Genomic DNA, 22,389 nt, shown 5'->3' with positions numbered 1-22,389 from the left:
CTTCCAAAGTGCTGGGATTACAGGATGCCACATCCGGCCCATAATCATTACTTTTTAAATGTTTTAAATGTTATATTTAAATTATTCACTTTATGCTCATAATTTTATATTTTCTATTTACCCACATGCTTACTATTTCCAGAGCTCTTCTTTCCTTTATGTAGATTCAGATTTCTATTTGCGATCATTTTTCTTCAGCCTGAAGGACTTCCCGTAACATTTCTTATAGCTCCACTTTGCTGATGATTAATTCTTTTGATATTTATATATTTTTAAAACTTTTTATTCTTCTTTTGCTTTGGAAGATATTTTTACTGGGTACAGGATTCTAGGGTGACAGGTTTTTCTTTCCTTTTAGTACCTTAGAGGTTTGTTTTCGATACCAATCTGCTGTTATTCTTGTATTTGTTTCTTCGTATGTGACATATCTTTTGTCTCTGCCCGATTTTAACATTTTCTTCTTATCACTTTTTAAGCAATTTGATTATGGTTGGCCTTGGTGTCATTTTCTTCGTGTTTCTTGTATTTGAGGTTCATTGACTTTCTTGAATCTGTGAGTCTGTAGTTTTTATCAAATTTAGACAAATTTCAACCACTTTTTCTTGACCCATTTTTTTTTTTTTCTATTTCTTCTGTCCTCATGTTTCTGTTTTGGAGAGTCTGATTACATATGTATTAGGCTCCTCAAAGTTTCCACACAGCTCACTAATCCTTTTTCTTGTCCTTTTTCTCTCTGTGTTTTATTTTATATAGTTTTATTTCTATATCTTCAAGTTGACTAATCTTTTTTTCCTGTAATGTCTAATTTGCTATTCATCTCATCAACTAGTTTTTTTGTTTGTTTTGTTTTGTTTTGTTTTTGTTTTTGAGATAGAGTCTCACTCTGTTGCCCAAGCTGGAGTGCAGTGGTACAGTCTTGGCTCACTGCAAACTCTCCCTCGTGGGTTCAAGTAATTCTCCTGCCTCAGCCTCTTGAATAGCTGGGATTACAGGCACTCACCACTATGTTCAGCTAATTTTTGTATTTTTGGTAGAGATGGAGTTTCTCCATGTTGGTCAGGCTGGTCTTGAACTCCTGACCTCAGTTGATCTGCCTGCCTTAGCCTCCCAAAGTGCTGGAATTACAGGTGTGAGCCATTGTGCCTGGGCATCTAGTATATTTTTAATCTCAGACATCTTTGTTTTCATATCTGGAAGTTTGATTTGCATCTTTTTATTGTATCTTAGATCTTTTTATTATATCTTCCATGTCTACTTAATATGCTCAGTCTTTCCTCTGGCTTCTTGAACATATGAAATACAGTTAGTGAAGCGGTCATGATGTTCTTCTCCACTAATTTTATCATCTGTATCATTTCTGAATCGGTTTTGATTGTTTATTTTATCCCCATTTTGAAGTATATTTTTTCCTTCTTTCTCCTACTAAATTTATCAATGCCAGATATTTTGAATTTTACTTCTTAGGTGCTGTCTATTTTTGTAGTCCCGTAAATATTCTTGTGCTTCGTTCTGAGGTGAAGTTGAATTATTTGGAAACAGTTTGATCTTTTCAGGTCTTGCTTTTAAGCTTTGTCAGCTGGAACCAGAGGAGCATTTAGTCTAGGGGTAATTCTGCCCTATTTCTGAGGTGAAACCCTCCTGCATACTTTATGTTCCATGAATTATGAGGTTTTCCCACTGTGACTCATGAAAACAGGAGCTATTCCTGGCCCTGTGGAAGCCTCAGGGATTGCTCACTTGAATTGTCAGGTGGCTCTTTCTCCAGCCTTGGGTAGTTTTCTGATGTGCCCGTGTTGGGCAATACCCAGGAACTCACTCAGGGGCCCCTTTGCAGAGCTCTGTAGCTCTCTCTTCTCTGGTACTCTGCTCTGTGAACTCAGCTGTCTTGGCCCTTCTGGGCTCCCAGATCCATTTCCTCGACTCAGGCAGATCACGGGGCCCCATCCGGAGCCCTTCTTCCTGTGCTGTGGCCTGGAGACTTTCTCCTGACAGAAAGCTGGGGCCATCTTATTGCCAGCCTCATTTATTTTTCTTCTCTCAGAGATCCCTGTCCTTTGTTGCCTGATGTCCGGTGTCTTGATTGCTTCATACATCTTGCCCATTTTCAACTATTTTTTTCCAGCTGGGAGGACAAATCTGGTCCCTTTTTGGTTAGAAGGAGTTCAGCCATGCAGAGTGGTTTTCAAAAATTCTTTTCTGATTGTTTCATCTGATTGCTGTGACACAGGCCAGTCTGTTAGAGCCAGAAGCCTTGGCTCTCCTTCCAGTCAGGCAGAAACCTCTCCTGTCCCCAGGAGAATGTCCTTCCTTTAACCTTTTCTAAATAGCGCTCTTTTCTTTAGTGCCTCTTCTGCACACTCTCTTAGCTGTTCCATAGGCTTAGGCTTTTAGAAACAAAAGCCAGGAAGTCTTGCAGCTGCTTCTGCCGCTTCGTTTGCTGTATAGCTCTCTTAAAGCAAACAAACCAAAAACATAGCCATTCATCTACTTAAATGGGGAGGGGAGGAGAGGGGAGGAGAAGAATAAATATACTGTATATTGATATTCCCAAATATTTTCTGCTTAAACATGTATTCAGCTCCTTTGACTTGCTTCATCCTCCACCCACGCAGATTAGGCTCAAGTGTCCCTCTCCCCATCATGTCAGTCATCCATTTATTGAGCACTTACTAGAGGCCAGCTCAGGAAGAGGAAGCACAGCTCAGAGCTCAAGAGCCTGGGCTCATTAGGCAAATCATGTGCACACCCCACCTGTTCCGCTAAGTGCTGGGTGATTTGGATGAGTAACATAATCCCTCTAAGCCTCAGTTTCCTCATCTGTGAAGCTGGTTCAAGAGAGTACCCCTTGAGGGGTCACTATTATCTTCAGGCTTCCCGCTCTGAAAAGGCGCATTGTTTTTTAAAAAATTCAGAGATGAAGAAATGAACCTTACCAACGGTTTCCGTGCAAACCACTCTCTGCCATGGCTGACACGTGCTTTATTCTTTCCTTCTCTTGACTGTTTTTTTCCCCCCATTTCTGCACACATTTTCTCTCTGACGGTTAGAATTCTGACGTTAAAATAATTTGGCTTACTCTTGTGAACAGCCTACAGTCAGGATTCACCCCACACCCAAAATTTGGTTTAGATGTCAAGACGGACAGTGCCACACACAGGCTCATCAAGAGTGTGGAAAAAGGCTTATCACCCGCATAGTGAGGCCTTCTGAGGACAGCAGCACGGCCTTCCTCACTTGATCCAATAATGGCTTGAGAGAGCAGGGAAAGGAGCCTGGCTTGGGGGTTTCGTTATGGTTGGAAAATGGGACTGGACTGAGAGCAGGGGTTTGTGTGGTTTGAACTTCCAGCTGGTGCCAAAGGAGGGAGCATTGGGCTTTCTCATCTGCTTGCCCAGTGGTGGGGCAGAAGGGAATGAGGGAGTGGTGAAGGTGAAGAGCTACCAGCCACGAAACATCAAAAAACTGGAGTCAGAGTCCATTACATTTATAGGTTAGGGTCTGTAATCAACTTGCTATGCAGATCGATGCTGCTCAGTTCCAGCGGTTGTGGAAGTCTCGGCAGGAGGGGAGTTTATACACCAGGCATGTATTTATACATCGCAACCTATACATGCGAACTTATAACTTCACTTTCTATAGATGACCCCTTTCTGCTTTTTAACCCCATGTCTGCTCAAAGCAGAAACGAAAACTTACGCCTGTCTTGCACAGTGTCCTGAAAAGTGAGAGCCGGCCCCGCGCTGGGATTTCCCTAACCTCTTTGGATTTTAATGGCCTAATGCTGGTGTCTGAATCTAGGCCAAGGAGCAGTGAGGACACTTCCTGTGTCCTCTGCCCATGCCTTGTCCAGGCTGCTCCCAGAATAGTTTTCCCATGTCCTTCCTGCCTGGCAAGAATGTCTTTTCTATCGTCTCCATGCTTTTCCCTGGGACAGCCTGCTTTAAGGCACTTTATGTGACCTCATCTCACTAGTGTAAGAGCTGGAGAGGGGAAGTCTGACAAATTGCCAAGAGGGAAAGAAAATGGGGAATACTTTTTTAAAAAAAATTTTTATTGTACTTTAATTTCTGGGGTACATGTGCAGAACATGTAGGTTTGTTACATAGGTACACATGTGCCATGGTGGTTTGCTTCCTCCATCACCCCGTCACCTACAGTAGGTATTTCTCCTAATGCTGTCCCTCCCCTAGCCCCAGCATGTGATGTGGTTTTGAGGCTGTGGTTGCAGTGAGCTGAGATCGCGCCACTGCACTCCAACCTGGGTGACAGAGCGAGACTCTCTTAAAAAAAAATTCGGTTTCATGTCTATTTCCTGCCAGAAGGCAAGTTTTTCTTCTCCACTATTTAAAATAAAACTTTAACATATACCTCTGTGTTTTCCACATTTGTCAATCATTGTTTTGTACTCATTTTGCTTTTATTTCATTTTTATTGTTTAGGTTTTACTGTTGCATATCCAACACAATCCTCCATTTCTTTTAAATCCCAAGCTTGGATAATTCCAGAATCAGAAAAAAAAGGATTCAATAGTCAAGCCAAGAGATTTTCTCATAAGAAGGTAATGACTTTGTCTTACGGATTCTTTAGTTTTAGCCTCGTGGGACAGGCACGTCCTGCCTGGTTGCTGTGTCTCTCTGTGGACAGTGGAGGGCAGTGTGATCCCAGGAGCCACCACACTGGTGCCACTGAGGGCCACCGACTAGACTGTCAGAAGAAGCCTGAAACATGGGACATCCAGGGAAAAACATCTGTGTCCGGATTTACGGTGCCAGAAATACTGAGCTGGAGCAAAGCTCTTTTAAGATAAAAAATATACATTTAAAAATCATTATAAAACTAAAAAATTCCCTAGTGTTATCAATTAAGTAAAAGGTTAAAAACAAAAACAACTTCCCTATCCTTATGAGAGGAAATCACATGACTTCAAATAACACGAGAGGAATAGAAGAGTCAAATACATCTAGAATTACCTTTGAGGGCTGGGCGTGGTGGCTTAGGCTTATAATCCCAGCACTTTGGGAAGTTGAGGTGGGAGAATCGCTTGAGCCAGGAGTTTGAGACCAGCCCATGTAACATAGCGAAACCCCATCTCTATAAGAAAAAAAAAAATTTTTTTAATTAGCTGGATGTAGTGGTGTGTGCCTGCAGTCCCAGCTACACAAGAGGCCGAGGAGAGAGAATCATCTGAACCTGGGAGGCTGAGGCTGCAGTGAGCTGAGATAGCGCAACTGTACTCCAGCCTGGGTGACAGAGTGAGAGAGACCCTGTGTGGAAAAAAAAATTACCTTTGTAACAAGGAATGCCCTCCTTTTTTTAAAAAAAAAAAAAAACACTTCTGGCCGGGCGCAGTGGCTCACACCTATAATCCCTGCTACTCAGGAGGCTGAGGCAGGAGAATTGCTTGAATCCAGGAGGCGGAGGTTGCAGTGAGCCAAGATCCCACCACTGCACTCCAGCCTGGGCAAGAGAGCAAGACTCCATCTCAAAAAAAAAAAAAAAAAAATCCTTAATGTGTTATTGGCTGGGTGCCGTGGCTCACACCTGTAATCCCAGCACTTTAGGAGGCCAAGGTGGACAGATTACCTGAGGTCAGGAGCTCGAGACCAGCCTGGCCAATGGGGTGAAACCCCATCTCTACTAAAAATGCAAAAATTAGCCAGGAGTGGTGGCACGCACCTGTAATCTCAACTACTTTGGAGTCTGAGGCAGGAGAATCAGCTTGAACCTGGGAGGTGGAGGTTGCAGTGAGCCAAGATTGTGCCACTGCACTCCAGCCTGGGCAAAGACTGAGGCTCCATCTTAAAAAAAAAAAAATGTGTTATCATGTTCCTGTGTTACCCACCGCCGACCCCTTCCTTAAATCTTGCCGCATCTCTTCCTGTCTAATCTGGAAAGTTATGCGTGGTTCCTGACCCAACCTTATTTAATCTTTGAGATTTCTGGGACCTGACTGTCTCCTCTCTCACCAGCAGGGGGCAGAAGCAACACACAGGCGTCCTTAGAGTCTAAAAAGTTTTTCATTCCTTCATTCATTTAAGCAAGACCTTTGGAATGATGTTCTTTTGGAGGAGTAATCATTTCAGATACCTTTTACTGCACTCTAAAAATGGCTTTTATCCTATCACCTTCCCCAGATGGCAGAGAGGGAATGAGGAGATCTAGGCTCTGAACAGAGCCAAGGCATGGAGTGAGGGGCCTCGGCCAGCCCTGGTGGCCTCAGCATGATTCCTCCTTGGTAGATGAGAACACTGAACTAGAGAATGTTTTAAGTTTCTTCCACTTCTGATATTTTAGGATTCTAAGAAAGCAAATAATAAAGAATAGAGTGTATACACACAAACACACTCACACACACCACACACACAGTTTTAGATAACTTGTAGATTTTCTCCAAAGATGATACATATTCGCTTAGGAGTTTTCTTCTCTCTCTAGTTTCTCTGTTTTTTGTTTGTTTCTTTTGAGCCAAAGTCTCGCTCTTGTCCCCCAGGCTGGAGTGCAGTGGCATGATCTTGGCTTACTGCAACCTACGCCTTTCGGGTTCAAGCGATTCTCCTGCCTCAGCATCCTGAGTAGCTGGGATTACAGGTGCCTGCCACCGAGTCTGGCTAAATTTTGTATTTTTAGTGGAGATGGGGTTTTACCACTGTTTGGCTCATTCCCATTTTCTGTCTGATTTCCCATTTGTCAATGGTAATATATTGTTCATCTCTAGGATATTTGCAGCCCAGCCTCTGATAAAAATAATAGCAGCCACCACTTACTTAGCTTTACTATGTGTACTTTTATTTCTAATCCTCAGAACAATGTTGAAAGGAAGGGTTTGTTATTTTAATTTAACACAAGAGGAAATTGAGGCTTAGTGAAGTTAAATGACCCACCCAAGGTCACACAACGCAGGGTTTGGCACATAAGAGGCTCAGAATAAATGCATGCTGAATCAATGTTAAAGAATTAGACCTCGGCCCTGGTCTAGTTCACTCCAAAGCCTCTTGCTGTTTCCACATACTGCACCACGCCTGCCTTTGTGGCCTGCAAAGCTGTAAATTTGGCCTGCAAAAGTCAGCAAGTTTCTGAAAAGGCCTCAGCAAAACAGACCAAGCTGAAGACAGGGGAGGATGTCAGCTAACATGTGGGGCCCCAAGCTCTGTGATCTAGTTCTGAACACTCAAATTCAGAAACCAAACAGGCTGACTTGTAAAGTTCATCTTTTAAAAGATGATTGCTTTTCAGAACATTTTCAACTGAAGGAACCACAGGGCAGGGAGCCAAACCTATAGGCAGCATCGAATATAGACAAATTGCTGAGACTAGGTTCCAACTTTTCAAATGTGGTCGTATTACTTGACAACATGAAAACTTTCATCTAAGCATTTGCAAGCATTTTATAACTAAGCATGAGATTTTATGGAAAGGGCATGGGATCCATAAATCAGGCGTTCTGTGTCCTACTCTGTCACTGGCTGTGGGCCTTTAAACCAGTCACTTGACCTTTCTAGGCTTCAGTTTCCTCAGCTGAAACATAAAATTTGGATTATGTAATTTTTGAGATCTCCTCAAGGTATAAAAACAGAAAAGCAAAATCCTACTCTATGCTCATTCTCATTTTTCCTGAAGGAAATGAGCATTGGCAGTTAAAGATCTTGTTTGACATCACCCAATCATTTAGTGAGGCAATACAAATTAAAAACCGATTTTAAAACTCCAGCGCCTCACCACCCTTCTTAAAGCATTAGCCACGCACACCCTTGCTCCTGATGGAACATGGCTGCCTCCCCACAGGAGTCCTGCGGTCCCCTGGACACATCTTTGACATGGAGAATCAGTGCCCTTGGGAATGTGCACTTACCTTATCAGGCTAACTTTGCAGTGAACTGTCAGGGCCTCGTGGCCCAGCTCACATTCCCCGTGAGAATCTTACTGCTGGGTGCAAGGAATCCTTCACAGAGCTCAGTGTCTGGACTGGCAATTTTGGCTGCTAGAAATGAAGTCTGTTTTCCTGAACATTCTCGAGTTATTTACAGATGTGCTGGTGACTTTGCGTGCATGAAGAGACATGCCTAACTAATCTGTGACACAGCACAGCCCAGCAGCCTGCGGGACATTTTCCTCCCCGGTCTCCCTGGTTCTGTCCCCACTTCACCCTGGATTGTGGTCACTGTCTTCCAAACTGAGTACCCTAAGGTCACCACTTCATGTCTTTGCTTCTCTGTTTCCTCATCCTAAAAATAAAGATGTTGTAATAGGTAGGTAAGCCCTTGTCAGGAATGACTGTTTCGTGGTTCTAAACCTCACCCCTTTCAGGCTTGAATAAATAAATACTGGTAGAACATAGGGACCATGTACGCTAGATGGGCATAGTCTAAAAATATATATTAATACCACATACATAGCCCGGCAGTAAATCTACCCTCCCAAATAGTAAGCCAGCCGGTGGTTAATTTGCGGTGAAATCGAACAAAGTTAATATTGTTCACTTATTAATGTGATATGACACTAGACCAGGGATGTTTAAATGAAAGGAAGTTCAGTTTGCAGAGGTCACCATGTACAAGGGGACAGCTGCCTCAAGGGTGCCCTCAGCTGCATATTTGACCCACAGTAGGGTCTGCCCTGTGCCCTGCTCTGTGTGAAGCCTGACTTCTCCGTGTCAGTCACCAGGACCCCCTCCTAAGGGGTCGGCAAACTCTGGACTGGCACTGATGACATGCCAGGTACCCCTCAAAGACCTTTGCATTTATTGCCTCACTTAATCTCCATAATAACCCTGTGAGCTAAATCCCACCATCATCCACACTTCTCAGATAATGATCCTGAGATGAAGCGAAGGTGAAGTAGCTTATGCAGTCAAGGCCGGGCAGAGTGAGGATGAACCAGGTGGCAGCTCCTGCTCCTCAGACCCTGTCTCCCCAGCATCTTCCCCAGGTGGAAGCACTTCCCACAGCCCATCTTACGCCCTTGACACGAAGCTAATGTGTGTGCTACCTTCTCTCCAGCACCTGCCTAGGGGATCCTCGAACAGCAGTCATTGCTGTCCTTTCCAGACCCCACAGATCCCTCAAAAGTGGGTTGAATGACCACAGCTCAAGACTGTGCATTTCCCATCGAGTTGCAAGCACACATCCATCCTTTAGCACGGTTGTGATGCATCTCCTTCATCCCATATCTAGACCTTGTGAGCTGCTCACAGGTTGCGCCTGTATCTTCCACTCTAGGCACAGGTCCTGATGCACAGCAGCTTTCAATCACTCTCTGCTGAATTGTATTTTTGTCCCCATCTCACTCAGGGGACTTCACGGGGCTGCTAATAAGCTGCTCAGTCCCACTCTGAAGGTTTGTGACTCCTGAGGGAGGGTCCTGGCTCCGTGGAGGTAGTGACAGGCAGCATCATGTGTGGGGATGGTGGTGATGATGGTGACGGCAGGCTGCGTCTGCGCCGTTCCGCCTGCTTTGTGTGTATTGACCTCTTTAATCCTCACACTGAGAGGCAGTGAGGGAGGCAGTGGCTAGGCCCTCTGGCACCAGGCTTCCGTAGAGCGCTAGTAAACCTGAGTTCTCTTCCCTTCTCCCTCCCTCACATGATGTTTTTATTTTGTTGGTTTATTTGGTTTTTGCCAAGAAATCGAGGAGTGGCTAAGTTCACACCAGTCATAACTTGGATTCTTGTTCTCTGGGGTTTGCTCTGAGAGGCCTAAATTCATCCAAGTCACAGGATGTCAGTCGCAGGAACTGTTCCCGCACAGGCGAACGGTCTCTCCGAGGATGCCACCCACCCGCCTCTTCAAGTTGCCGGAGAATGCTTGATGTTTCCCTCCCAGAGACCTGCTTAGGTGCTGCATGCAGGTGGTGGCGTGCTGGTCAACCACCACGTACCCTCCTCAAAGAAAAGTGCTGGGATGCAGCATCTGCCCCTTTTTGTGGTGTAAATACTCCCACCTGGCCAATTGCAAGCCAGTACCAGCAACATTTTGGAATTTTTAACAGTTGTCCTCACAAGCTGCCACAGCCAGCTCCAGCTGCTGCTGCCTGGAGGACTGTTTTTGCTCACTAAGATCACACAAGCAGCGCTCCACTTCTCCAGGCTGAGTGGTAACAGCCTGCTTCCCATTCGTCCTGGACTCAAGCCAGTTTGCAATGTGGCAGAATTAAAGTGTGATTAAAACCCGGGAAGGTTGTGAGCTTCAGCAAATGAAAATATAAGATGTTTAGTTAAATTAGAATTTCAGATAAATGGCAACTTTATTAGTACAAGTATATTCCAAATATTGCATGGGATATACTTATGCCAAAATCACCATGTGCAGTTTATCTGAAATTCTAATTTAACTGGACAGTAGGATGGAGCAGGCATTTGGAGCATGTATTTTATCTGGAAACCCTAGCTCCTCAGACACATATAAGTGCTCAGAAAATTCTTCCCAACTGATGGTCAGGTTGAGAGTGTGGTGATAGACCGAGAGCTGGAGGTGTGTGTCTTCACTATCTACTATTTAAACTTAGAAAAGTCACAGTGACACTTCCTGTGTCAGCTTTGCTAGATGCAGGGACTCTGGAAGCTCAAAAGCACCCCCAGGCCCAGCACCTTGGACTTACAAACAGGGAAGCCCAGAGAGATGAGTTGCTCAATAATCACTTAGCTTGTAGCAGCACTGAGACGAAATTCTGATTCATAAGCCAGTGGTGTTTTTTGTTTGTTTGTTTTTTGTTTTTTTTTTAAGACGAAGTCTTGCTCTGTCGCCCAGGCTGGAGAGCAGTGGCACAATCTTGGCTCACTGCAACCTCCGCCTCCCGGGTTCAAGAGATTCTCTTGCCTTAACCTCCCAAGTAGCTGGGGCTACAGGCAGGTGCCGCCACGCCCAGCTAATTTTGTGTATTTTTAGTAGAGACGGGGTTTCACCATGTCAGCCAGGATGGTCTCGATCTCTGACCTCATGATCTGCCCGCCTCGGCCTCCCAAAGTGCTGGGATTACAGGCGTGAGCCACTGCGCCTGACCGGTTTTTTGTTTTTTAATCCTACACAATCTCATTTGAGAGTTAGTTTGGTTTCGTGGTTAAAAGCAGACTCTGGTCAGAGCGCCTCCGTTCTGGCTCTGACATTTAGTAGTTATGTGGGTCTTATCTCTTTCGTCACCAACTTCTTTCAAATGGAGACTGAGCGAGCTAATAGTACATGTAAAGTCCTCAGGAAAATGCATGGCACGCAATGAGCTCTCGGTAAATTGATGCTTTCCCTTTAGCAGCTGCCTGGAAAAGTCTCTTCCTTGTCTCCCCGTGGCCCTTCGCATCTGCATCCACACCAGGGTTCTCCTGAGCTCTCGGCCTGGGGTGCTGGAGTACCTGGCCCCGCAGCGCCTCCTGCTGCCTGCCTCACCCTCCATGACAGCCAGTTCCGCTTCTGTCTACCAGGATCATTTTCACCTAAAGCAGGAATCAGCTCCCCTGTCCCCACCTGCCATGGGGCAAGGGTGAAAGGACTCACTGAATTTAAAAGTCAGCACAGAAGAACCTGTGAATAGCACTTCAACCCGATCCCTTATATAAAACCGTAATTACACACTGCCCAGCCAGAATGGAAAGTCCTGGAAGGCACTGATGGTGCCTTGAGCTTTCTACCCTAAGGAAGGCAGGAGGACAGGGGAGACAGGCCAGGCCTGAGTGGCAGAGATTAGAGAGAGCAAGGTCTGGAGTCGTGCTGTCTGGGCCCAGCTCTGGGGTTTGCCACTTACTAGCTATGGCCCAGTGTCTCAGGGCCTCACTTGCCTTAAAGTGGCCCTGACCATACCTCATCGTAAAAGGCTTGTGTGAGGAGTAAACGAGACGGCACACACCGTGCACTTAGCACTGAAGTCAGGTACTGCCACTTACAGCAGTGGGACGTGGGCAAATTCATCTCCATGTGCCCTCAGTGTCTCCGTCTATCAAATGGGGACAATAATCCCTCCCTCACTGGCCGATGGTGAAAATGAGACAAACTGAAAAACTTCTGGCACCAAGCAGGCCCCAGGAACGTCTTGCGACAGGGGAGCATCCTTAGCATCTCATACCGCATGCTCGGCCAGCTTCTGTCAGCATTGACTTCCCCCTGGTCACCAGCATGGGAAATGCGATGGAAGCCCAATGAGCTGCTGCAGCAGAAATGAACTTGGAATCGACCTCTTGTTTATTCCTCTCTCACATGCCTGCACCATGCAGCATTTGAGCCTCAAGAGCTTGCCTCTTTTTGTCTGAGTTAGAAACGGCCTTGTTTGGGATGAAGGTTGTTTTTGTTTCATTTTGCTTTGTAAACAGAAACACTCCCTGGTTTCTCTTCTGAAAGGCCGAGGAGGAAGCTGAGTCAGGTGGGGTGGGGCGAACGTGCAGTCACTCACCCTTCCCTTGCCGTAGGTTTGGCTTACCCAATCGCTGCACACTGCCTTGCTCCTCAGCCACGTCCAGTGTCCCATTTTATGCCCATTTCTCTAATGACGTGAAAAAATAACCATGTTCTTTTAGAATTCATCATGGCATAGTGGAAAGAGCAAGGGCTTTGGGAGTCCTAGTCTGGATTGGAATTCCAGCCCCACCCCTTGGTAACTGAGCGGGCAAGTCAGGAAATGGTGGAGCCAGGCTGTCACTCGCCAAGTGACGGTAGCGCCTGTGCTGTGCAATTCCAGTGAGGCTTAGTGTGAATGGAGGTAGAGCCTGTGGGAAAGCACAATGGAACTGAAGTGTCTTGATGATGCCACCTTCTCTTCCCTTTCAGAATGATATCCCAGGTCCTGGGTCCTACAATGTCATTCACCAGTCGCCCGTGTCCAACAGTGTCTCATTGTCCAAGAAAGGAACATGCACGTTTCCCTCGACGGTGAGAGCCACTTCTCTTGAGTAAAGCATGAACTGGTCCGTAATTTCCTTCATTCATTGCATAATTATATATTGGACATCTGGTCCTTTCTCTCCAAAGGCCCATGGTTCTAATTAGGAGAGTCACTGCCTCCTCAAATTTCATGCAGATAAATTGGACCTTGTGTCTCTAAGTAACTTTTTCCCAGCTTCACCCATTGCCAGGGTGGGAAGAGAAGCCAGAGGAATATTCAGAACTTGATCCTACCAAACCAATTTTGTCATCACTGAGTGGACTAAGCAAGGATTTTCCTGAGATTCTTAGGCATGTCAGGAAATTGTTACTCTTACACATCTTATTGTAATAGGATTTTTACAATGCTTAATCTCATTGGGTTGTCAAAGTATTGAGAAGTCTGATAGGACTAAAGAGAAAGACGGCAGTGGGCCTGAAATGTCCTGGCCCCGCCCCCGTTCCTTCTCTTTGTAAGAGATGGAACTTTATTTTTGTTGAGGACTGTAACAATTAAGTAGCTATATGAATTGCCAATGACCCTGACCGGAGTTGGGCAAAGAGGGGCTTCTTAAAAATATTTATCAATGGTCAAGAAAAATAGATACAGCAAAGGGAAAGATACAAACTAGGGTAAGGCTGCTTGATGAAGAAGGGCGAGAAGTGGACAGGCACGGTGGCTCATGCCTATAATGCCAGCACTTTGGGAGGCCAATGCAGGAGGATCACTTAAGCCCAGGAGTTCAAGACCAGCTTGGGCAACATAGTGAGACCCCCACCTCTACAAAATAATTTAAAAATTAGCCAGGAGTGGTGATGTGTGCCTATAGTCCCAGCTACTCGGGAGGCTGAGGTGGGAGGACCGCTTGAGCCCAGGAGGTTGAGGCTGCAGTGAAATATGATTGCACTACCACTATCACACTCCTGATAGAGGGAGACTGTCTCAAAAACAGGTGAAAAAGAAAGTAAGCCCAGACTCTAACATTAAATTAACAAACATATGCTATCTTATCTCTTTTAAAAAGTTGTAATAATTTCTTGCACAGATGTATTATGATGCCCTGACATTGGAATTTTTATTTATTTATTTATTTTGAGATGGAGTCTTGCTCTGCTGCCCAGACTGGAGTGCAATGGCACAGTCTAGACTCACTGCAACCTGCACCTCCTGGGCTCAAGCAGTTCTCCTGCCTCAGCCTCCCAAGTAGCTGGAACTACAGGTGGCTGCCACCATAGCCAGCTAATTTTTGTATTTTTAGAGGGGATGGGGTTTCACCATGTTGGCCAGGCTGGTCTCAAACCCCTGACCTCATGATCTGCCTCCCTGGGCCTCCCAAAGTGCTGGGATAATAGGTGTGAGCCACCGTGCCCAGCCTGATTTTTTTTTTTAAACCACACAAAGGGACCATTTAAGACACACTGAATGTAGCCACGTCTTATTGGAATTCAAATTTGGCTGAGATGGATATTCAAGGAACAGACCAGCTTTGGAGTGAACTCCCCATTACTGAAGAAGCTGAGTCTGTGCATGGCCTCGGCAGGTTCACACAACAGCCATGCCTCTACCTATTATTCTACCACCAGCGCTGCTGGGACAGAAACTCAAAAGAAGTGCCGTCTCATGAAGTCCTGGCTTAGAAGACAAGACTTAAGACCTGATTCTGACTCAGCTGTGGCTTCTTGACGTGACCTCAAGCACGTCACCCTTCTGTGTCCCAGTTGCCTCATGAAAGTGGAGACTCCCTGGAGGCACTGGGCAAATTAACGTTGCAATGAGTGAAATACTCTTTGAAACAGCAAAGCACTATAAACATGCTAAATATTATGATTGTTACCACCTGAGTCACAAACAATACTTCCTGCAACACCTAGGTTTTCTCTCCGAGAACTTCTTTGCTAAATAATGGCACTGCCCATTCCTTCTTGGTGCCAAAAAAGAGACTGAATCAGAGCACGCAATCAGTTCTCCACTGGGCTTTGCACGCAGTAACTTTCCAAATGAAAAGCCGGACCCTCTGGAGGAGAGGGGGCCCTAGGAAAGATCTGAGTGTTGTAGAACCTAGCCATGCCTTTTAGGCCTTTAAAAAATTCAGAACCAAACTCCAAAGAAGGTAGACTTTGAGTTGCTCAGGCTTCCTCTTCTCCTCCCTTTGACAAATATGGGGATTTGTATTTATAGTTATGTTACACTCAAGTATAAACACTTAGGTCCTGTACCTGGGGTGGGTGCCTGAAGCGGTCGATGGAGCTTTATCAGGAGATCCCTGCATCTTACCTCCTTCCTGGATGAACTGGATGAGAATTTCGTATCCTCCCACCCACTGCCTCTATCAGTAACTTTCACCTTCAGCCCCTCCTCCACTTCTAGATCCCAAGACTCGGAGGGAATTAAAAGTAGCCCTCATCAGAGAAAAATCGGAATGACCAGTAGGGATGTGATTATGGATAAGGCTGACCAGAAAACTGTGGGTCTATACATTTTAGAAACCTCCTCATGACTGTTGAGACAACCACATCCAACATTTTGAAAGACCTGTCATCTCTCCAAGTCCGAATGATATAAAGAGCTTTATTAGTATATTCCGAATCTTTGCTCCAGAATCTTCCACAGGACTGACTAGGAGAAGTAAATGAGGTAGGAGGGTGGAGACTTTGATGGCTTCTCTGTATTTGCATGCCAGCAGGAGTGGCTCTAGAAAAATTGGTAGGTGCTGGAGACAGGCTCATAAATGCCAGCTTATGGCCAGATTGGAGGCCACAGGCCTGGCAGAAAACCAAGGGGTGTGTAGTGTTGGTGAGTGATGTCACTGTAGCCACACTCTGAGACTAATTCTATTTCGATACTTTATAAAACATTGCCTCTACTGGGACTTTTTTGGGAAGAATAGTTTTTCATTTTCAAAATGTAAGTCGTAGGTGTTCTAAACCAAAAGGGTCAGTGACAGAGTGGGCTTGCTATCACCACTTGACCCATTCCTCTTTAGAATGAGCCATGTGATCCATGTCACGTAGTGGAGGCCGACTACTTGGGTAGGAATGCTGGTCCTCTGCCTGAATTAGCTGAGGAAGTCCAGCTTCCTCATCTGTAAGGTGGAGATAATCATAAGATCCACTGCTCAGGGTTGTCATGAGGATTAAACACAAAAATCCCCGAAAGGTACTGGTTAACTCTTAGCCAGAATGAAAAAGGTGAAGCACACGTTCAAGGCTGGGGTGACCTTACTTCTCGGAGCATCAGCAAATCCTTACGCACTGCATGTAGCCATTTCTTATTGGAATTTGAGTTTGGCAGAGTTGGATACTCAAGGAACAGACCAGCTTTGGAGTTAACTCCCGTACTGAAGAGGTTGAGGTCGAGCTGGGACTTGAACCCAGGTTAGGCTCTGGACAAGAACACCCCTGCTTCTGGTGCTACACCCACCCACATGCCAGCGGTGGTCCATAAACCAGACACTGAGAACCATCACCACCAAGCACAGAGTGAAGTAGTGGGGGCCCCTACTGCCTTCCTTTGGGCTCAACCACTTTCTGTGTTTGTGCAGTTACTGATTCCTATCAAGTGAGAAAATCCAGGGCAACGTTCTCAAGCTTTTAACCATTAAATAGTGGGAAATTTTTTGTTTTATCAGACTCCAGTACTTGCCATGCTATCTTAGGGGAAAGTGATGGTATCACCGAGTTTCTGTGACTTTTGTCCCTGTTCTTTTGACAAACATTGATTCTGTTTGTTTTTTAACCGAAGATAATTTATCGTGGCTTCCTGAAAGGAGTGAGATTGGTTTTGTTAAACAGTGAAAATACTGTCAGATTTGATGAAAACAGTAATTTGGTGGAGGGTAGGAGGCACGGGTGGACAGCAAGCCCCCTGGAGCTCTGTTTGAAGCAAACTTGTTGCTTAGGCAGTTCAGATATTTTAACCTTAGAAACAAGATGCGAGATTTTACTCAGAAGAAAGCCTAGGCTGAGAAGAACATCTGAAGCTTCCTATCACATAAATTACGCAACAGCTGATGAGTCAAGGGTAAGTGGCCTGGAACAGGATTGGGTGGAAATGCAGTTATGGCAAAATCATTTTTGCCAAGTCCCAAACAGAAGATGAATAATTTGAGTTAGTTTACAGAAGCGAGTACAGGTCTGAACTTGCATTTTCCAAGGGCAGATCCTCAAAGCCTGAGGTCAGTTTATCATTGTTACCTGCCAGAAATTCGCCTTTTATAAAATGCATTTAAACCTTGTGCTGGCCGCCATCTTTTTGACATCTGTCCTTCAGAGCCACAGGATGATGTGACAATACTGATTCTTTTGGTTGTCTCTTCATAGCGCGCCCGGTTGGACACCAACATTTCTAAATATCCTGCAGCGAATGCATACACTATCCCATCAGATTTTATTTCTAAGAGAGACTTCAGTAATTCGTGTTCCAGCATGTTCCAGTTGCCAAGCTTTAGGAAAGTTCTCAAATTTGAAACTCCTGCACCAAACTATTACAATGTAAGAACCCTGCATATGCTTGCTAAATATAGATCAAATGAATGGTTTACTAAAATAAAAGGAAGAGGGGATCTTAGGGACATCACATTTTAATGCAGTTGTCAAGCCAGTTAGTATTTGTTGACTATCCAATGGGTGCCTAAGGCTGTATAAGACTCTTTTTTTTTTTGAGAGTGCAGTGGCTCACTGTAACCTCCGCCTCCGGGGTTCAAGCGATTCTTCTGCCTCAGCTTCCCGAGTAGCTGGGATTACAAGCGCTCACCACCGCGCCCGTCTAATTTTTGTATTTTTAGTAGAGACGGGGTTTCACCATGTTGACCAGGCTGGTCTTGAACTCCTGAGCTTGTGATCCACCCGCCTTGTCCTCCCAAAGTGCTGGGATAACAGGCATGAGCCATCGCGCCAAGCCAGCTGTACAAGACTCTTACAGGGAATTTGTAGACCCCAGAGAACAAAGTGGGCAACATGGAGGCCATTATGAAGCTGTGGAGAGACCGCTGCCCTGAGAAACACATACTCTAATTAGTCTTGTCCTGTAGCCTTTCTGGGACATAGTTTTCTCATCTGTAACAATGGGTGGATTAGTTACCACTTATCTGCAGCCACTAGTGATTTACTTTTTCAGTTCTAGGGAAAAGAAACTTCTTTCATGTCAGTAAATACATGTTTTAACAGCCGTGCCCTGCTATGCCAACTATGATCACTTTGTATTCACTGAGGCAGAATGGCGTGGATGGTTAAGAGATGGATTCAGGATGTTTGGTTTAGCTCTCGTCTCTGCCACTGTCTAACTGTGTGGCCTTGGGCAAGTCCTTTAACCTTTCCAGGACTTAGTTTCTTGATCTGTAAAATGGGGATGTATGTTCACCTCATAGTGTTAATGCAAATATTAAATGAGATAATCTATGCTGCATGCCCAGGACAGCAGCGGTCACCCAAGGACCGCACAATACATGGAGATTGGTAGAGCCATCTTTGTTAGCAAATTAAGATACTTAACTTACCTTAAATAAGAGATAAGTAAGTAAGTCACAGCCCCCACTGTAAAATGGAATCAATTTTACTCGCCCTACGGGGTGATCATAAGGCAAGGAACGTGAAATTTCTCTGAAGTGCCTAAGATACAAATTGTACTTAAGATAGTAATGTTATTATGCCATTTTTCAAACTATTTTGATCGTATACATTGATTATACCATTTCCTTTTTTCCTGCATAATATTTATAAATAATAATTATTTTCTGGCTACAAAGATCCTGCCCACCTTCTATGATGGAGCCAAGCAATTATATATGTGTCCAAAGTACTGTAAGTGCCTGCTAGGCTCGCACTGTCCACTAGAAGTACAATGGGAGGCACAGAAGTCACTGAAGACTTTCCAGTAGCCACATCTAAAAAGAAAAAGGAACCAATGAAATTAATTTGAGTAATGCCTTTTACCAGCAGATCCAAAATATTATCATTTCAACACTAATCAATATGAAAATTATTAATTTTCTGTTTGAGGAAGATTATTTTCCTTGTCTTTGGTCTTTAAAATCCAGTGTGTGTTTTATTCTTCCAGCACATCTTAATTTGGGCCAGCCATGTTTCCAGGGCCAATAGCCACATGCAGCCTGTGGCTACTATATTGGGCAGCCTTCCCTTGGCATAATCAGAGCCTGAAAATGACGAGGAGAAGGAGAAGGAGGAGGAGGAGGAGGAGTAGGGAACACTTCTCATGTACTAAGAGCTGGTCTAAGAGTGATGTGTTAATCATATTTAATACTCACAAGTGAATCCATGAAGTGGATTATCTTGTTCCCAATTCACAGAAGAGAAGGCTGAGGCTCAGAGAGGTGAAGGGACTTGCCCAAGTTCCCCAGCTTGAAGGCATCATTTGCACATCAGCAGGCACTGGTGGATGGCTGGGGTGGAAAGCTGGGGAATGAGCAAAGTCACCTCGTTCCAGCCCTGACAGGCTTCCCTCTGTGGATCCTGTTGCTCTTCTGTGCCAGGCTGATGATACAGCTTAGATTCCAGTGAGGAATTTAGAAAAGAACAGGTACACAAACAAAATAATTTCAAACCGTGGTCAACTTTGAGGGACAGCTGGAGCCTGAGAGAGAATATGTGGGGATATGGAGGTGGGCAATACCACATACTTTGGACTTGACGGTCAGAGGAGGCCCCAAGGCTGAGACCCAAGGATTGAAGAGGAGCCAGGGTTGGAGAAACAGCATGTGCAAAGGTCCTGGGACAGCAAGGAACTCAGCCCACAAGGACCTACAGGAAGGTCGAATGGCTAGTGTAGCATGAGCTAGGAGGAGAGGGGAGAAGGGGGTGCCAGACAGGCAGTAGCCAGTTCATGCAGGGCCCTGAAGATCCCAGGAGGGAGTTCACATTTTGTTCTCTGGATCCTAGGAAGCCCCTCATGGGTTGGAGGTGTGGGGTGGTATGATCTGATGTATTTTTTAAAAAGCTCCTTCCAGCTGGGTGCGGTGGCTCACACTGGTAATCCCTGCACTTTGGGAGGCTGAGGCAGTGGATCACGAGGTCAGGAGATGGAGACCATCCTGGCTAACAAGATGAAACCCTGTCTCTACTAAAAGTACAAAAAAAATTGGCCAGGCATGGTGTCACGCACCTGTAGTCCCAGCTACTTGGGAGGCTGAGGCAGGAGAATCGCTTGAACCTGGGAGGCAGAAGTTGCAGTGAGCCAGAATCACATCACTGCATTCCAGCCTAGGTGACAGAGCAAGACTCCATCTCAAAAAGAAAAAAGCTCCTTCCAGCTGCTGTGTGGTGAATGGACTGCAGTGTGGGTTGAAGAGTGGGTTCTGGAAAACCAGTGAGGAGACTACTGTGTTAACAGGAGAGAGGACAAGGTGTAGTCCAAGAAAGTGATCAGAAGGGGCTTAGCCACTGCCCTTTTGCCAGTCCCAAGTGGGAACCAGCCTGCTTGGGAGACAGACGCTGGCACTGACTGTCCGTGTGGCTGCCTCTCTCTGCAGCCTCCCGGTTGTACCTGAAGGATGCGACAGTCAGTGTTTCCTGTGTGATTCTCCCCAGCTCAGTGTCTGCTCCTTCACCCTGCTTCCTGTCTTCAATGACCAGCATGGGTCCTGGGATGCAGTAAGCATCCAATCAATGTTTATTTCATCAAAGGAAGAACTTCCCAGTAGTATACAGCTGTTAACCTAGAAGTGACCACTTCCCAAGTCAGAATTGTGTCCTTCTGCCAATAGATACATTTAGGTGCATGTTTTTTGTTCATTATTGTCTTAATATGACCCTGAAAATAATACACACTCATCATAAAATGTATTCAAGCCCTGCAGAAACCCATGAATTAGGAAGTGGAAGTCCCTTATAATTCTACTTCCCAAAGCAAACCACTGCATCAAAAGCTAGGTGCAGGCCAGGCACAGTGGCTCACACCTGTAATCCCAGCACTTTGGGAGGCCAACGTGTACAGATCACCTGAAGTCAGGAGTTCAAGACCAGCCTGGCCAATATGGCGAAACCCTGCCTCTACTAAAAATACAAAAATTGGCCAGGTGTGGTGGCATATGCCTGTAATCCTGGCTACTGGGGAGGCTGAAGCAGGAGAATTAATTGCTTGAAGCTGGGTAGTGGATATTGCAGTGAGCCAACATCGTGCCTCTGCACTCCAGCCTGGGTGGCAGAGTGAGACTCCATCTCAAAAAAACAACCAAACCAAAGAAAAACCAGGTGCAATTTCTTTCCTATTCTCTTCTGCTCTGTCCCTCCACCAATATGAGCATTATGCTGTATATACACAGTACACATGCATTTGCTTCTTAGATTTCTTTCCACGGCAATACAACAAATCTGCTTCCGTCTTTTTTAACCTGCTGACTGTTTTCCTGGCCTCATGGGGAGATCTTCCAGTGACGCACACTCAGCATATACAAAAATGCCCCCTTTTCAGATGCTTTTCTGTCTGTGCGAAAAATAAAGCTGAAGTGCTGTTTTGTCTACAGGTGGCTTTTTTTCAGGCCAGGAGAACAATGGTTGAGTCAAGTGGTGGGGGGTAGAAATGCAGTAATCCTGTTAGCCACACTGCTTTGAAGTCTGCCAAAGCCTTTCTCTGCCTTTGCTGCCACGATCCCTCACTTGTATATTTGAGTCCTCTTCCTCGGTACTGTGTTATTACCTTCTCTCTGGCAACCTGGCTCCTCTCCCCCGAGTCCCGTGTCCAGTAATTAACCTGTCCCATCTGGTCTCTTTGTTTGCCCTCTCTGCATGCCGTCTAGCCATTAAGGCCCTGAGAAAAGCTAAATTCCTCCACCTTTGTCAACACAAAATCAAAATGCCATCTGCATTTCTCAAGAAACATTTTTTTTGACAAAGGAGTATCACAGCAAATCACACCATCTTGGCCCTAGCAAATAGTTTCACTCATTCAGTAAATATCCCCAGCAATCACTGGTTTAATTTGTGTTGCCTCTGTTCTCCAATGAGTACAGGAGACTGCACATTGACATTTAAAATATTTATGATCCATGTGTAACAGAAGAATGATCTCAGGGGTTTTTTTTTTCCTATTATTTTTAGAGTTCTGGACACATTGCACACTCTCAAATGTATTTCATGAGTTGACCAGAATTCTTAATTTCTGGTCAGTTCAGAAAAGTTGAGACAAGGGAGTGCTTGCAAATCTGATCACAATCTTAAATGATACAATTTTGTTGTGTGCCCCAAATGCTGCATTTATAGAAAGGCTGTTTGAACAGTGAGCAATGCACCTAGGAATGAGGATGGGGATTGGTAGGGGTACGTGTCCTGAAAACAGTGAAAATAGCAGAAAACCGGGTGCAGTGGCTCACACCTGTAATCCCAGCACTTTGGGAGGCCGAGGTGGGCAGATCATTTGAGCCTAGGAGTTCGAGATCAGCCTGAGAAACATACTGAAACTCCATCTCTACAAAAAATGCAAAAAAATTAGCCAGGTGTGGTGGCATGTGCCTGTAGTCCCTGCTACTGTGGAGGCTGAGGAGAGAGGATTGCTTGAGGTGGGAGGATTGCTTGAGCCTGGGAGGCAGAGGTTGCAGTGAGC

At 45.3% G+C, this 22,389-nt stretch overlaps 1 protein-coding gene across 3 annotated transcripts in view; it reads left to right on the top strand.

The window, feature by feature from the left end:
• STPG1 (sperm tail PG-rich repeat containing 1) overlaps positions 1–22,389 on the top strand; it is a 58,092-nt gene that overhangs the window by 18,714 nt on the left and 16,989 nt on the right. For all 3 annotated transcript variants that reach the window (XM_017534569.2, XM_017534568.2, XM_037740656.1), the window contains 3 exons: positions 4,440–4,558; positions 12,744–12,845; positions 17,157–17,327. In XM_017534569.2, coding sequence (XP_017390058.1) covers positions 4,440–4,558; positions 12,744–12,845; positions 17,157–17,327 — 392 coding nt within the window. The remainder of the gene's footprint in view (positions 1–4,439; positions 4,559–12,743; positions 12,846–17,156; positions 17,328–22,389) is intronic.

This window comes from Cebus imitator, unplaced genomic scaffold (assembly GCF_001604975.1).
Source record: "Cebus imitator isolate Cc_AM_T3 unplaced genomic scaffold, Cebus_imitator-1.0 Scaffold87, whole genome shotgun sequence".
Lineage (NCBI taxonomy): Eukaryota > Metazoa > Chordata > Mammalia > Primates > Cebidae > Cebus > Cebus imitator.
The sequence above is the reverse complement of the archived record's forward strand: the minus strand, read 5'-3'. Positions and strand labels throughout refer to the sequence as shown.